This window comes from Melanotaenia boesemani, chromosome 12 (genome assembly GCF_017639745.1).
Source record: "Melanotaenia boesemani isolate fMelBoe1 chromosome 12, fMelBoe1.pri, whole genome shotgun sequence".
Lineage (NCBI taxonomy): Eukaryota > Metazoa > Chordata > Actinopteri > Atheriniformes > Melanotaeniidae > Melanotaenia > Melanotaenia boesemani.
The window spans coordinates 35,459,669-35,472,357 of record NC_055693.1 but is presented as its reverse complement, the minus strand read 5'-3'; the positions used below and the strand labels follow the sequence as shown (position 1 = coordinate 35,472,357).

Genomic DNA, 12,689 nt, shown 5'->3' with positions numbered 1-12,689 from the left:
AGCTAAGGTGGTTTAACATCTGCCAAACGCTGATCAGGATGTTTTATGAGTCTGTTGTGGTTGTGTTGTGCTATCCTCTATGCACCTGCATGCTGCAGCAGGCTGAGAGTTGCAGACACAAACAAACTGAACAAACTGATCCACAGGGCTAGTAACGTGGTGGGATGGAGCTGGACTCTCTGACGGAGGTGTTGGAGAGGAGAACGTTGTCCATAATAAAGACAATACTGAACAATACCTCCCACCCGCTTCACAACCTGCTGATCAGCCACAGGAGTACGTTCAGAGAGAGATTGATTTCACCTCAATGCTCTGAACCACAGGAAATCATTCCTACTTGTGGCCATCACACTGTACAACTCCTCCATATAACATCCACTGTTATACATTTACACTCTGCTCTACATTTACATTTTACTATCATACTGATAATACTGTACATTGTACTCACTGCAGGATTGATCCTGGATCTGTTTATATAGATATTAGTAACTGTAATTTGTGATTTTTATCTTATCCTTTCTTATTTGGTGTGGAGCGACTGTGTGCACACAATTTCCTCTGGGATTAATAAAGTATTCTGATTCTAATTTAACATCTAACAATTTAGTAAAATAAACTTTCATAGTAAATTATGTTTTACCTTCATTCTTTGAGTGAGAAGAGAGCAAAATTTCAAGCTTCGGATCAACGTGATGCTTTAGCTAGCATTAGCAAACGGTAGCTAACAGTAACAAAGATATGCTTAGTTACCTTTGACCAACAACCGCTAAACAGCAGTGATAAAACCTACTGTAGACTCTATCTAAAGTACAAGTTTTGCAGCGTTTTTCATCCAATAATGAACTTTTTCGCCATCGCAGCGCCAGTGTGGCAATCTGGTGTGGGTGAAGATAGAAGGGAGGAAGTACTTGAGGCAGTGAAGGACCAGAAGCTCGAAGCACCTCATGACTTTTTGCATGTGAATCTGCACAGACACGCTCTGACCAGAAAAGAAATTAGATGGGCGGAACTAATTTGCACTATGAACTATATGATTAGTTTAAACTGTTTCCATATACTGGTAACATTAAGGCAGATCATTTATATTATGTGGGTTACACTTAACTGGAATTCACGGGGGCAGTGCTGAGCTAAATAGTTGACACGCAACCAGCAAAAGAAACAAATCAGAGAAGTGAAACAGGAAAAAGAAAAAGAGCAGAAGAATGAAGACGATGACAACAACTGAAAGTTTATGTGAGCGTTCGGGGGGTGTTGGGTGGTTGAAAACAACTGCATACCGATGTAATACCACCTCCAACCAGTGTCTGATACTGGTGGATTGTGGTAGTCAACTCTGAATTCAGCAATTCACCACTGCCCTCTAGTGGAGGAATTTACTTAACCATGGCAATGTAAAAGACGCATGGAAGTATGAGGACGATGATGTGTGACAACATTTGAAATGGATGTCCCTATTTACATACGTAAGGGAGCATAAATGGGCCTTAAGTGCTCCTTCTGGCCAGGTTTTAACAGTCCTCTTGGCTGGCTTTGATCTTTTCCTGAAGGGCTTGTAAGCTGGGATCAGGAGCAGGGAGATGTGATAAGACAACCCTAGATGGGGGAGAGGTGTTGTTCTGAATGCCTGATTAAAGTAGGAGTAGACCTTGTGCTCTTTCCTCCAATGGGGCAATGCACATATTGTACAAACTTGGGCAGAACAGTCTTTAGGCGGGCAATAAATGTTTCCATGGAGGTCTTTGGGAATCACCTTGTTGCTGCCAATATTCTATTTTCTGTTTGTCAAACTGTCTGATCTCTGCCAGCTTTCACACATGAAACTAAAGAAATGGGAACAAATGATGTGTCTTTATAACAAAGGTGCTTTTACTATTCCTGTTAGTGCTGTTATTGTCTGCATGATACTGTTTAATATCCTCTGCAGGCCTTGTGGAGCCCATCTGCCTGCCCAACTATGGAGAAGAGTTTATAGAGGGCACCAAATGCTGGATCTCTGGCTGGGGAGCAACAGAAGAAGATGGTGAGTCTGAATCTTTGTCATTTCATACACTTACATTTTATGGTTTAGCATGTGAAAACTTTATGTCAACAGCCCAATTAGAAAATATCTGTTCTAAGGGACTAGTTGATGTGTTCTGTAGGTTGTCATCATGGGACGGAGCACTTTAACCATTTATAATTTCCTGTGACATCCTGTAAACACAACATTCACCCTTTCTGAAGTTTTCTCAGAGCAGTTTTTGACTGTTCATCTCTGAAATGTGAACTTTCCAGGCGAGACCAGCATAGTTCTGCGCTCAGCCATAGTACCACTCATCTCGACCAAGACCTGCAACCAACCAGAGGTTTACAAAGGCTTAATCTCCTCCTGGATGATCTGTGCAGGATACCTGGAAGGGGGCGTTGACTCCTGTCAGGTATAAATTTCTGTTAAGTTTTACTACCGAGACTCAGCAGGACACACTCCCTCCAACAAGTCTTTAAGTACAGTTTAATACATTAAAACCACATTAAAAATAAGACCAGATCCAATTAGACTTCCTACATGGCTACTTAGCTTCTGGCTCTGCTCTGCTAGGCCTACCTACCCCCATGATAAAGATGCTACAGATTGACAAATCTCCCAGAGCTGCCACCTTATCATGGTGAAAGAGTTTGTGCGTCCTGACGATCCTAGCAGCTATGTTGTTGGGGGCTCATGCCCTCGGTAGGAACACCCATGGCAAAAAGGTGTCTAGGGGAGGGACCAGACTAAGTGTGGCTCAAATCACCCTTATGATGATGACAAAGCAAGGACCAGGGTTTCCCTTGCCCTGACGTGGGTCACCGGGGCCCCCATCTGGAGCCAGGCCTGAAGGTGGGGCACGGAGGCAAGTGCTTGGTGGCCGGGCCTTTGCCCAATGAGGCCCAGGCGGGCTGAGCCCGAAAGGGTGCCATGGGCCTCCCCTCCCATGGGCTCACCACCGGCAGGAGGGGCCATCGGGGTTGGGTGAAGTGTGAGCCGGGCGGCTGCCGGAGGCGAGGACCCTGGCGGTCTGATCCTCGGCTGCAGAAGCTAGCTCTAGAGACGTGGAATGTCACCTCTCTGGTGGGGAAGGAGCCTGAGCTGGTGTGCGAGATTGTGCGGTTCCAGCTAGATATATTTGGGCTCACCTCAACAAACGGCTTGGGCTCTGGAACCACTGTCCTTGAGAGGGGCTGGACCCTCTTCCATTCTGGAGTTGCTCCCGGTGAGAGGCGCTGAGCAGGTGTGGGCATGCTCATTGCCCCCTGACTTGGCGCCTGTTATCCTGACTGTTGTTTGTGCTTATGCACCAGGCAGCAGTTCAGAGTACCCACCCTTTTTGGAGTCCTTGGAGGTGGTGTTGGAAAGTACTCCTTCCGGGGACTCCCTCATTCTGCTGGGGGACTTCAATGCTCACGTGGGCGATGAGAACGAGACTTGGAGGGGCGTGATTGGGAGGAAGGGCCCCTCTGATCTGAATCTGAGTAGCGTTTTGTTGTTGGACTTTTGTGCTCATCATGGACTGTCCATAACGAACACCTTGTTCAGGTATAAGAGTGTTCACATGTGCACTTGGCACCAGGACACTCTAGGCCAAAGTTTGATGATCGACTTTGTAGTCGTGTAGTCGTACTTGCGGCCGCATGTTCTGGACACTCGGGTGATGAGAGGGGCGGAGTTGTCAACTGATCACCACCTGGTGGTGAGTAGGCTCAGATGGTGGGGGAGGATGCTGGTGAGGCCTGGCAGACCCAAAGCGTGTTGTGAGGGTCTGCTGGGAACGTCTGGCAGAGTCCCCTGTCAGAAAGAGTTTCAACTCCCATCTCCGGCAGAGCTTCAACCATGTCCCGGGCGAGGCGGGGGACATTGAGTCCGAATGGGCTGTGTTCCGTGCCTCTATTGTTGAGGCGGCCAGTGTTCCGTGCAGCCGCAGTTGAGGCTGCAAGATCGCCGGTGCCTGTCGCGGCGGTAACCCTCAAACTCATTGGGGGGTAAGGGATGCCGTCAAAGCTGAAGAAGGAGTCCTATCGGGCCTTTTTGGCCTGTGGGACTCCAGAAGCAGCTGATGGGTATCGACGGGCTAAGCAGAGCGCAGCTTCGGCGGTCATTAAGGCAAAAACTCGGGCATGGGAGGAGTTTGGAGAGGCCATGGAGAATGACTTCTGAATGGCTTTGAGGAGATTCTGGTCCACCATCCGGCCGCTCAGGAGGGGAAAGCAGTGCTCCGTCAACACTGTGTACAGTGGGGATGGGGGGCTGCTGACCTCTACTCGGGACATTGTGAGGCAGTGGAGGGAATACTTCGAAGACCTTCTCAATCCCACCAACACGTCTTCCAATGAGGAAGCAGAGTCTGTGGTAGCTGGTGCTGGTGCTGGCTCTCTCATCTCTGGTTAAAAAGCTCCTTAGTGGCAAGGCCCAGGAGGTGGATGAGGTCCTGCCAGAGTTCCTTAAGGCTTTAGATGCTGTAGGGCTGTCTTGGTTGACACGCCTCTTCAGCAATGCGTGGACATTGGGGACAGTTTCCCTGGACTGGCAGACTGGGGTGGTGGTCCCCCTCTTCAAAAAGGGGGACCGGAGGGTGTGCTCCAACTACAGGGGGATCACACTCCTCAGCCTCCCCGGTAAGGTCTTTTCAGGGGTGCTGGAGAAGAGGGTCTGTTGGGTAGTCGAACCTCGGATTGAGGAGGAGCAGTGTGGTGTTCGTCCCGGCCGTGGAACAGTGGACCAGCTCTACACCCTCTTCAGGGTCTTTGAGGTCATGGGAGTTTGCCAAACCAATCTACATGTGCTTTGTGGACTTGGAGAAGGCATTCGACCGTGTCCCCTGGGGACTCTTGTGGGGGGTGCTTCGGGAGTATGGAGTGCCAGACCTGCTTGTACGAGCTGTCTGGTCCCTGTACGATCGGTGTCAATCAAAATCATTTCCGGTGAGGGTTGGACTCCACCAAGGCTGCCCTCTGTCACCGATTCTGTTCATAACTTTTACGGACAGAATTTCTAGGCCCAGCCAAGGTGTTGAGGGGATCCGGTTCGGTGCCTCAGGATTGGGTCTCTGCTATTTGCAGATGATGTGGTTCTGTTGGCTTCATCGGGCCGTGATCTTCAGGTCTCACTGGAGCGATTCGCAGCCGAGTGTGAAGCTGTTGGGATGAGAATCAGCACCTCTAAGTCCAACACCATGGTCCTCAGCCGGAAAAGGGTGGAGTGCTCTCTCCGGGTCTGCAATAGGGTCCTTCCCCAAGTGGAGGAGTTCACATATCTCGGGGTCTTGTTCACGAGTGAGGAAAGGATGGAGCGGGACATCGACAGGCAGATCGGTGCGGCGTCTGCAGTGATGCGGACTCTACATCGGTCTGTCATGGTGAAGAAGGAGCTGAGCCAAAAGGCAAAGCTCTCGATTTACCGGTTGATCTACGTTCCTACCCTCACCTATGGTCACGAGCTGTGGGTAGTTACTGAAAGAACAAGATCGCAAGTACAAGCAGCCAAAATGAGTCTAGCGGACTATTAGATGTAAAAGCAGAGAGACAACGGCAGCAGGTAGGTGACGCTGATGCTGTAAGCGACGTAGATCCTGTGAGATGACAAATTCAGACCAGGCACGCTCAAACATTCTAATCTAAAAATTCTTGAAAGTAGGAAAATCATCTTTTAAGGTCAACTCTGGAGCACAGTGCCTGACTGCAACAGAATCATCATGGGGAAGCCAAACCGCACATCAATCCCCTCTACGTCATCCAAGGCCAAGAAAGCCAAACCAGGATTCACCTGGAGCTATTTCACCACCGGTGAACAACTCAACAGATGCTCTGATCTCTATAGATAAGCAGTCCCTCCAGGACTTTGCAGCACTTTTTTGTGATTGTTGTGGACCAAGTTGCTGGATTTTGCGGCTGCTTTTTGTGAAAAGTTGTAACAAAAGTTGGGGTGGCTGTTAGTGTTCTTTAGTTTTTTAATTACTTTGCAAAAGCATTTGAAATTTGTTTTAAATCAATAAACATTTTAAATTCTGAATTTAAATTCTGACATTTTTATTAAAGTAAGTGCACTGGAAAAATACTGCACCACCCACCAGAACACTTGAAGTTGTAGCTTATTGTTTAAAAAAAAGGAAGGAAAACCTCCATCAGGACCAGAACCAGGAAAGAAAACCTCCATCAGGACCAGAACCAGGAAGGAAGACCTCCAATAAGGACCAGAACCAGGAAGGAAGACCTCCATCAGGACCAGAACCAGGAAAGAAAAACCTCCATCAGGACCAGAACCAGGAAAGAAAAACTCCATCAGGACCAGAACCAGGAAGAAAAACCTCCATCAGGACCAGAACCAGGAAAGAAAAACCCCATCAGGACCAGAACCAGGAAGAAAAACCTCCATCAGGACCAGAACCAGAAAGAAAAACCTCCATCAGGACCAGAACCAGGAAAGAAAAACCTCCATCAGGACCAGAACCAGGAAAGAAAAACTCCATCAGGACCAGAACCAGGAAGAAAAACCTCCATCAGGACCAGAACCAGGAAAGAAAAACCTCCATCAGGACCAGAACCAGGAAGAAAAACCTCTATCAGGACCAGAACCAGAAAGAAAAACCTCCATCAGGACCAGAACCAGGAAGGAAGACCTCCAATAAGGACCAGAACCAGGAAGGAAGACCTCCATCAGGACCAGAACCAGGAAAGAAAAACCTCCATCAGGACCAGAACCAGGAAGAAAACCTCCATCAGGACCAGAACCAGGAAGCAAGACCTCCATCAGGACCAGAATCAGGAAAGAAAACCTCCATCAGGACCAGAACCAGGAAGGAAAACCTCCATCAGGACCAGAACCAGGAAGGAAAACCTCCATCAGGACCAGAACCAGGAAGGAAAACCTCCATCAGGACCAGCCAAACTGGGATCCGGTTCTACAGAGAGGGTCTGATAACTGGACGTTCTGCCTCTTGTTCTACTTGTAGAACCTCTAGGAACCAGTAAACCTGCAGTCTGAGACTGAAGCTCTGATGAGAAAACCTGGAACTTTTCAATTTAATTTTCAATTCAGTTCAACTTTATTTATAAAGAACATTTACAATAACAGCAGTCAGAAGACTAAAGCCATTATAAAAACAAACCAATTTAACTCATAAAACAAATTACAAAATAAAATAGCATAAATATACATTAATATAGCTTAAAACAATACAAACTCAATTCAAATGCTCAAGCTGGAGGAAAAGCCAGTGAGAAAAGGTGTGTTTTTAATAATGATTTTAAAAGCCCAACGCTGGACGAATGTTAAAGGGCACACTGTCCCAGAGCCTGGGAGCAGCGACAGGAAAAAACTCCATCACCTCCACCTTTAACCTAGGAATGTTAAGAGCAGCTAGGTTGATGATTTCAGTGCTCTCACAGGCTGGGGCGCCAAAAAGGGGGGGTAAAGGGGAAGGGTTAATGGGGCCCATGAGTGACAGGGGGCCCAGAAGGGCCCTCAATGCAACTGTAATACTGACAAAATTATCTGATACCTAATGACAAACTTACAATCATGCAAACAATTTAGTCACAATGCAACGGTATCACTAAGTTTTTTTGTTTTGGAAACATTTCTGAACACCCACCCCCCTCTATATTTCCCTTAAATGGTTCAGTCCACCTGCTCCTTCAGCTGCGAAGTAGCAACAGACAGACAGCGAGTGGATGCGAAGAGACATTTGTAGAGCAGCAGACTGGGTGACTGTTTCAATCCAACCAGAGAAATATTTACATTTTCTACATATCAGAAGATTAACCAGCAACAAGCATATAGATCATATAAGTTCCCACTAATCTAAAGCTTCACCGGTGAGTCTACAGATGTGGAGATAAATTAGACTTCATGTGCTGCTACATGAGAGAAACAATGACGTGGAGGATTGGTAGTCAAATCAGTTTCCCTTCACATTGTTGGTGAAACCACTGAAAGCAGCTTTAAAACTAAATAGTGGGAGGCCACCAGAAATAAGGATTGTGATGCTGTTACACATGACATTACATGATTGGAGATACTAGATCATTTTGTATGCCATGTACACTACAGAGCAGGTCCAGCATCATCTTCAAGTTTGTCAGAGAGGAGAGTGGAAATGGACGAAGACATCGAAGAGGGTACAGATTCAGATGATGAGGATACACCATGAGAGAGTGTAGGAAGACTCGGAGAGACAACAGAGCGTGAGAACATTGAAAATAAAGCTGAAGATGTTGAAAGTGATTCAGATGAGGGAGATGGACTAAATAAGACCACAAAGAGACTTAAAAACATGACAGAGTTTGAGGACATGGAAAATCAAGCTGATGTTGAGGTACCAGTAGCCTAACTGTCATGTTTTTCTTTTAACAAATATAGGTATGATGGTCAAAATATCATTAAAATTATGTATTACAATATCAAAATTTTCAGAGGAGGGGGGGGGGACTTCAGTTTCTTTTCATGGGGCCCAAAATCACTAGCAGCGCCCCTGCTCACAGGACTGGGAGAAGTTAAAAGCTCTGATAAATAAGGCAGTTATCTGGCATTCTTTTACAAACAAGCAATTAAATCTTGAAGTGAATCCTGTACCACCAAGTTCTGAACAACCTGCAAACGACGGAGCAGCGACTGATCGATCCCAACAAGAGAGTTAAAAGAATCCAAACAGCAGGAACAGGCCACGGGCCAAAGCCCACTCAAGGTGGCAAAATCTGGCAACAATTTTTGAAAAGGAACATGTCCATAGATTATATTTTGGTCTGATAAGCTGTCCTAAGCGGTAGCTTTGTCACAGTTGTCAGCTCATGAAGGTAATCACCCCTATAAGAAATTGGATTCTTGGCAGTGGTGCATATTCGACTTAATACTCATTTTCCAGACCCTTACTCGTCTTTTAAGAGGGCATCTTTGGTAACATTGTAAAGGGTAGCTTTCATTTAAACCCAGTTTTGCACCTGTCTAATTAATGCAGAAGTCGCATGGACTCTTCAAACTATTAACAAATATTACATTTCCTCAATTTTCGCCTTAACTGCAGTCTTTATTTGAGCGTTGTGAGAATTAGGAACAACACTGGCACAAATAACAAAAACTGAAATACACACAGGACTGTAACAATTGAGGAAATGTATAATTTTCCAATATTATCCCACTATTAGGGGTGATTGTGAGACCTAAACTAGAACATCCAGATGAGAATTTTCACTACTTGTATTTCATCACTTCATCACGTGTGTATTTTCAAACCACTTTTATTTTTACATATTTCAACTTTAAAAACCTTTCCAAGTGCTGCCTTAGTTACAACTCACCTTAAGCCCAATTATTAGTATTTCTGATAAATTTAGAGGTCACATGGGCTCATCAATGTGTCAGCGACATTAAATCTTCTAAAATGTTCATGTACGTCTTGAAAAATCTATAGTTTAATTTTAATTAGTTTTTAATCTTTTGCTGCCAAACTGTAATACTGTAATATTAAAAACATGGTATACAGTCATGTTTGTGTAAAAAATGTTTACCAAGTTTAAACAAATCCCAATTTGTAGGACAACTGTTGGTCCAGACTGAAAAACTCCTGTCTGCCAGACTGGAACCACTTCAGAGGTACGCCTCTAATGCCAACACGTGTCAAACGGGATAACAGGATCTGACAATCAACCGCATCGAAAACTGATGTAAGGTCTAAAAGAGGCAGAGCAGGTCATTAAAAGCCCTCAGCAGCTGTTTCTGTTCTACGAAACCGTTTAAAACCAGACAGAAATATTTCAGAAATACAGTTAAAATCAAGGTATGACTGCAGCTGGATATAAACAGACTTTTCTAAAACCTTTGACAAGAAAGGAAGTTTAGAGATCGGTCTGTAATACTAGAGAACAGAGGTGTCAAGATTTTAATAAGAGGCTGCAAAGCAGCATGTTTGAAGGCAGCAGGAACATAGCCAGACCTCAGAGATTCATGGCTCAGGTTAGCAACATGCTGTTAAAAACATCCTTAAAAAGCCGAGGGAACACTGTCCAGAGGACAGTTAGAGGGCCTCAGGTGTTTAACAGTCTTCGTTAGTCTTGTCTTAGACGCTAAGACAGACTTTTATATGTGAGGAGGAGAATTTCTATTCTATTCTGAATTTAACAGTAGGCGAAGAGAAAACTGGAGAAACATGATCTCTGTAGCAGAACACATTTTGAAAATAAAACTTTTCATTGTGGACAAGAGCATTTCTGTGGGCTTGCTGAACATCCCTGATCCTCCTTGAAGAAGGTCAAACAGAAGAAAACAGAAGCAGAGGTCAGATAAGGATGTAGATAAAAGAAATACCCTCCAGGAGGTCAGAAAAGGACCAGATGTAAAAACAAGCTGCAGATGAATGATCACCCATCACCAGTCGACCAGATGTGGTCGATGCTAGTCCCCTATCACTCCGTTGATCAAATTTATATTGAGTTGTGTTCATGATTCAGGCTGAGTGCCTGGTTTCATGTGGCACCTTGGAGTTCCCCGGTCACAGCTTACTGTGGATTTGGTGACATCTGGAGATCTGATTTACACCCTGAAAACGTCTGCTCTACTTTCCAGCTTCGACAGGGTCACCAGGGTGGAGCAAGACCATAAAATAAACAGTTATTATAAAGAAGCTTGGAAAGTATTTATAGCATTTTCCAGGTCTTTGCGTCAAACACTGGAGTCCTGTGCCTATTTTTTAAGCTTCTGTTGGAAAATACCATCCCATAATAAAATAAGCACAAGGTCTACCTGAATACTCGTAGCAAACGGGACGCGCATTTTCTCCGCAAAGGTCAGTGGGGGACCTCAGATTTTAAAGGTTAAACTATGGCATTTAAATAAATGTTATGTAATCACCATAAACTAAATATTGTTTATTATTTGTGTAATATTTGTTTATTATCCCAAATTTCCCTGAGGACTCTCCAAAGGGATTAATAAAGTATTTCTATTCTATTGTAAACTGGTGATATGGAACAAAGAGCTTATCTTAAAAAGCTGTAATGAAATACAACTGTGCTACAGGGTGGTGGTTCTGATCTTCGCTGCTCCTGTCTGTCTGGAGTTTCCATATGTGGGATCTGTCCAGGTTGTCCGGCTTCCTCCCCCAGCCCAGCACCATGTTAGCTTAACTGGTGCCAGCACTGAGTGGGAGGGAGTTTGTCTCTGTGATGAACTCCTCACATGTCCACAGGACACTTCACAGGAAAAAAGACACCGCTGATAGAAAAGCTCACGTGAGAGACTCTGAACATCTGGAGGAAGGTCCTCTGGTCAGAAGACACAAAAACTGAACTTTGTGGAGATGAAGGAGCAAACCAACAGCTCTCATTCCCACACTGCAGCATGGTGGTGGAAGCGTCATAATGTGGGCTGTTTCACCAGGGAAACTGGTCAGAACTGAGAGAATGATGGATGGAGATGAATCCTGGAATGTTCTGGAGGAAAAACATCCAGTTATTTCCAGGTTGAAAGGCAACAAAATAAATGTGTGTCTTCTGTGTGTCCTCAGGGGGACAGCGGGGGTCCTCTTGCCTGTGAAGTCTCATCGGTGTGGAAGCTGGTTGGGGTGACCAGCTGGGGGATTGGATGTGCTCAGAGGAACAAACCAGGCGTGTACACTCGCATCACAGAGTCGCTCAGATGGATCCACCAACAGATGGAGGTCAGCACTGAAACCTGAACCCTGAACCCTGACCCGGAAAAGGTTTGGTCTCTGGAGACTTTAGCTGCCTTTACCTCCAGCTGAACACACCAGGCAACATTATTTCATAAAACTGTAATGAAGAATAAAAAAATAAAAAGAGTGAGTTATTAAATGGTTGAGGCCTTCAGTAAAAGCAAGTTATAACCGTTTTTAACATTTCTATTTTTTATAAGATCACCTGTTACGACGTCGCGCAGAAGAGGGATGAGCCCCAACAAGTGTGTTTTTATCAGTTTAAACCATCATCTAACAGGAAACAGGACTTTTTCCGGACAATCAGCTCAAAGGCTTGGTCACTGTTGATCTGTGTGTTATTTCTACAAAGTTCTGTTAGTAATAAATTCTGCTTTCTTCTTCTGGTCGACCTTTATGCTGCTATATCTATTCATACATTCATTTTACATCATTTTACCTCCCAGTCTGACAGGCCGTTGACAGGTAAGGTAGGTAAGATAGATGGGTGGGTGGGGAGGTAGGTTGATAGGTAGTTAGGTAGGTAGGTAGATATTTAGATATGCAGGTAGGTAGGTAGGTTGTTAGGTAGGTATAGGTAGGTAGGTATGTAGGTAGGCAGGCATAGGTAGGCGTAGGTAGGTAGGTATAGGTGGGTAGGTAGTTAGATTGGTGTAGGTAGGTATAGGTAGTTAGGTAGGTAGGTATAGGTAGTTAGGTAGGTAGGTATAGGTAGGTAGGTACAGGCAGGTATAGGCAAGTATAGGTAGTTAGGTAGGTATAGGTAGGTAGATCTGCTCTGAAAGATCTTTTGGTTTTAGTCTTCATCTCCCTGCTGACTTTCCGGTGGTGCGTTTACTGACCTGGCTTCATGTCTCTAACTGCTGCTGTGTGACCACCTGTTTCAGAGAGAAGAGGCTCAAAGTTTAACATCTCACAGAACCGACAACTGACCATCTTCTAACAAGAAACTCAGTGAAGACGAGCTGCAACACACCAGAACTTCTGAACCTGTTAAATCCAGTT

The 12,689-nt window shown here is 45.1% G+C and overlaps 1 protein-coding gene across 1 annotated transcript in view; it reads left to right on the top strand.

The window, feature by feature from the left end:
* Positions 1-12,660, top strand: part of tmprss3a (transmembrane serine protease 3a) — a 57,786-nt gene extending 45,126 nt beyond the window's left edge. The window contains exons 18-21 of the mRNA XM_042000971.1: positions 1,931-2,026; positions 2,281-2,423; positions 11,517-11,669; positions 12,572-12,660. Of these exons, the coding sequence (XP_041856905.1) occupies positions 1,931-2,026; positions 2,281-2,423; positions 11,517-11,669; positions 12,572-12,616 (437 nt within the window). The 3' untranslated portion in view covers positions 12,617-12,660. The remainder of the gene's footprint in view (positions 1-1,930; positions 2,027-2,280; positions 2,424-11,516; positions 11,670-12,571) is intronic.
* Positions 12,661-12,689: the final 29 nt, after the last annotated feature.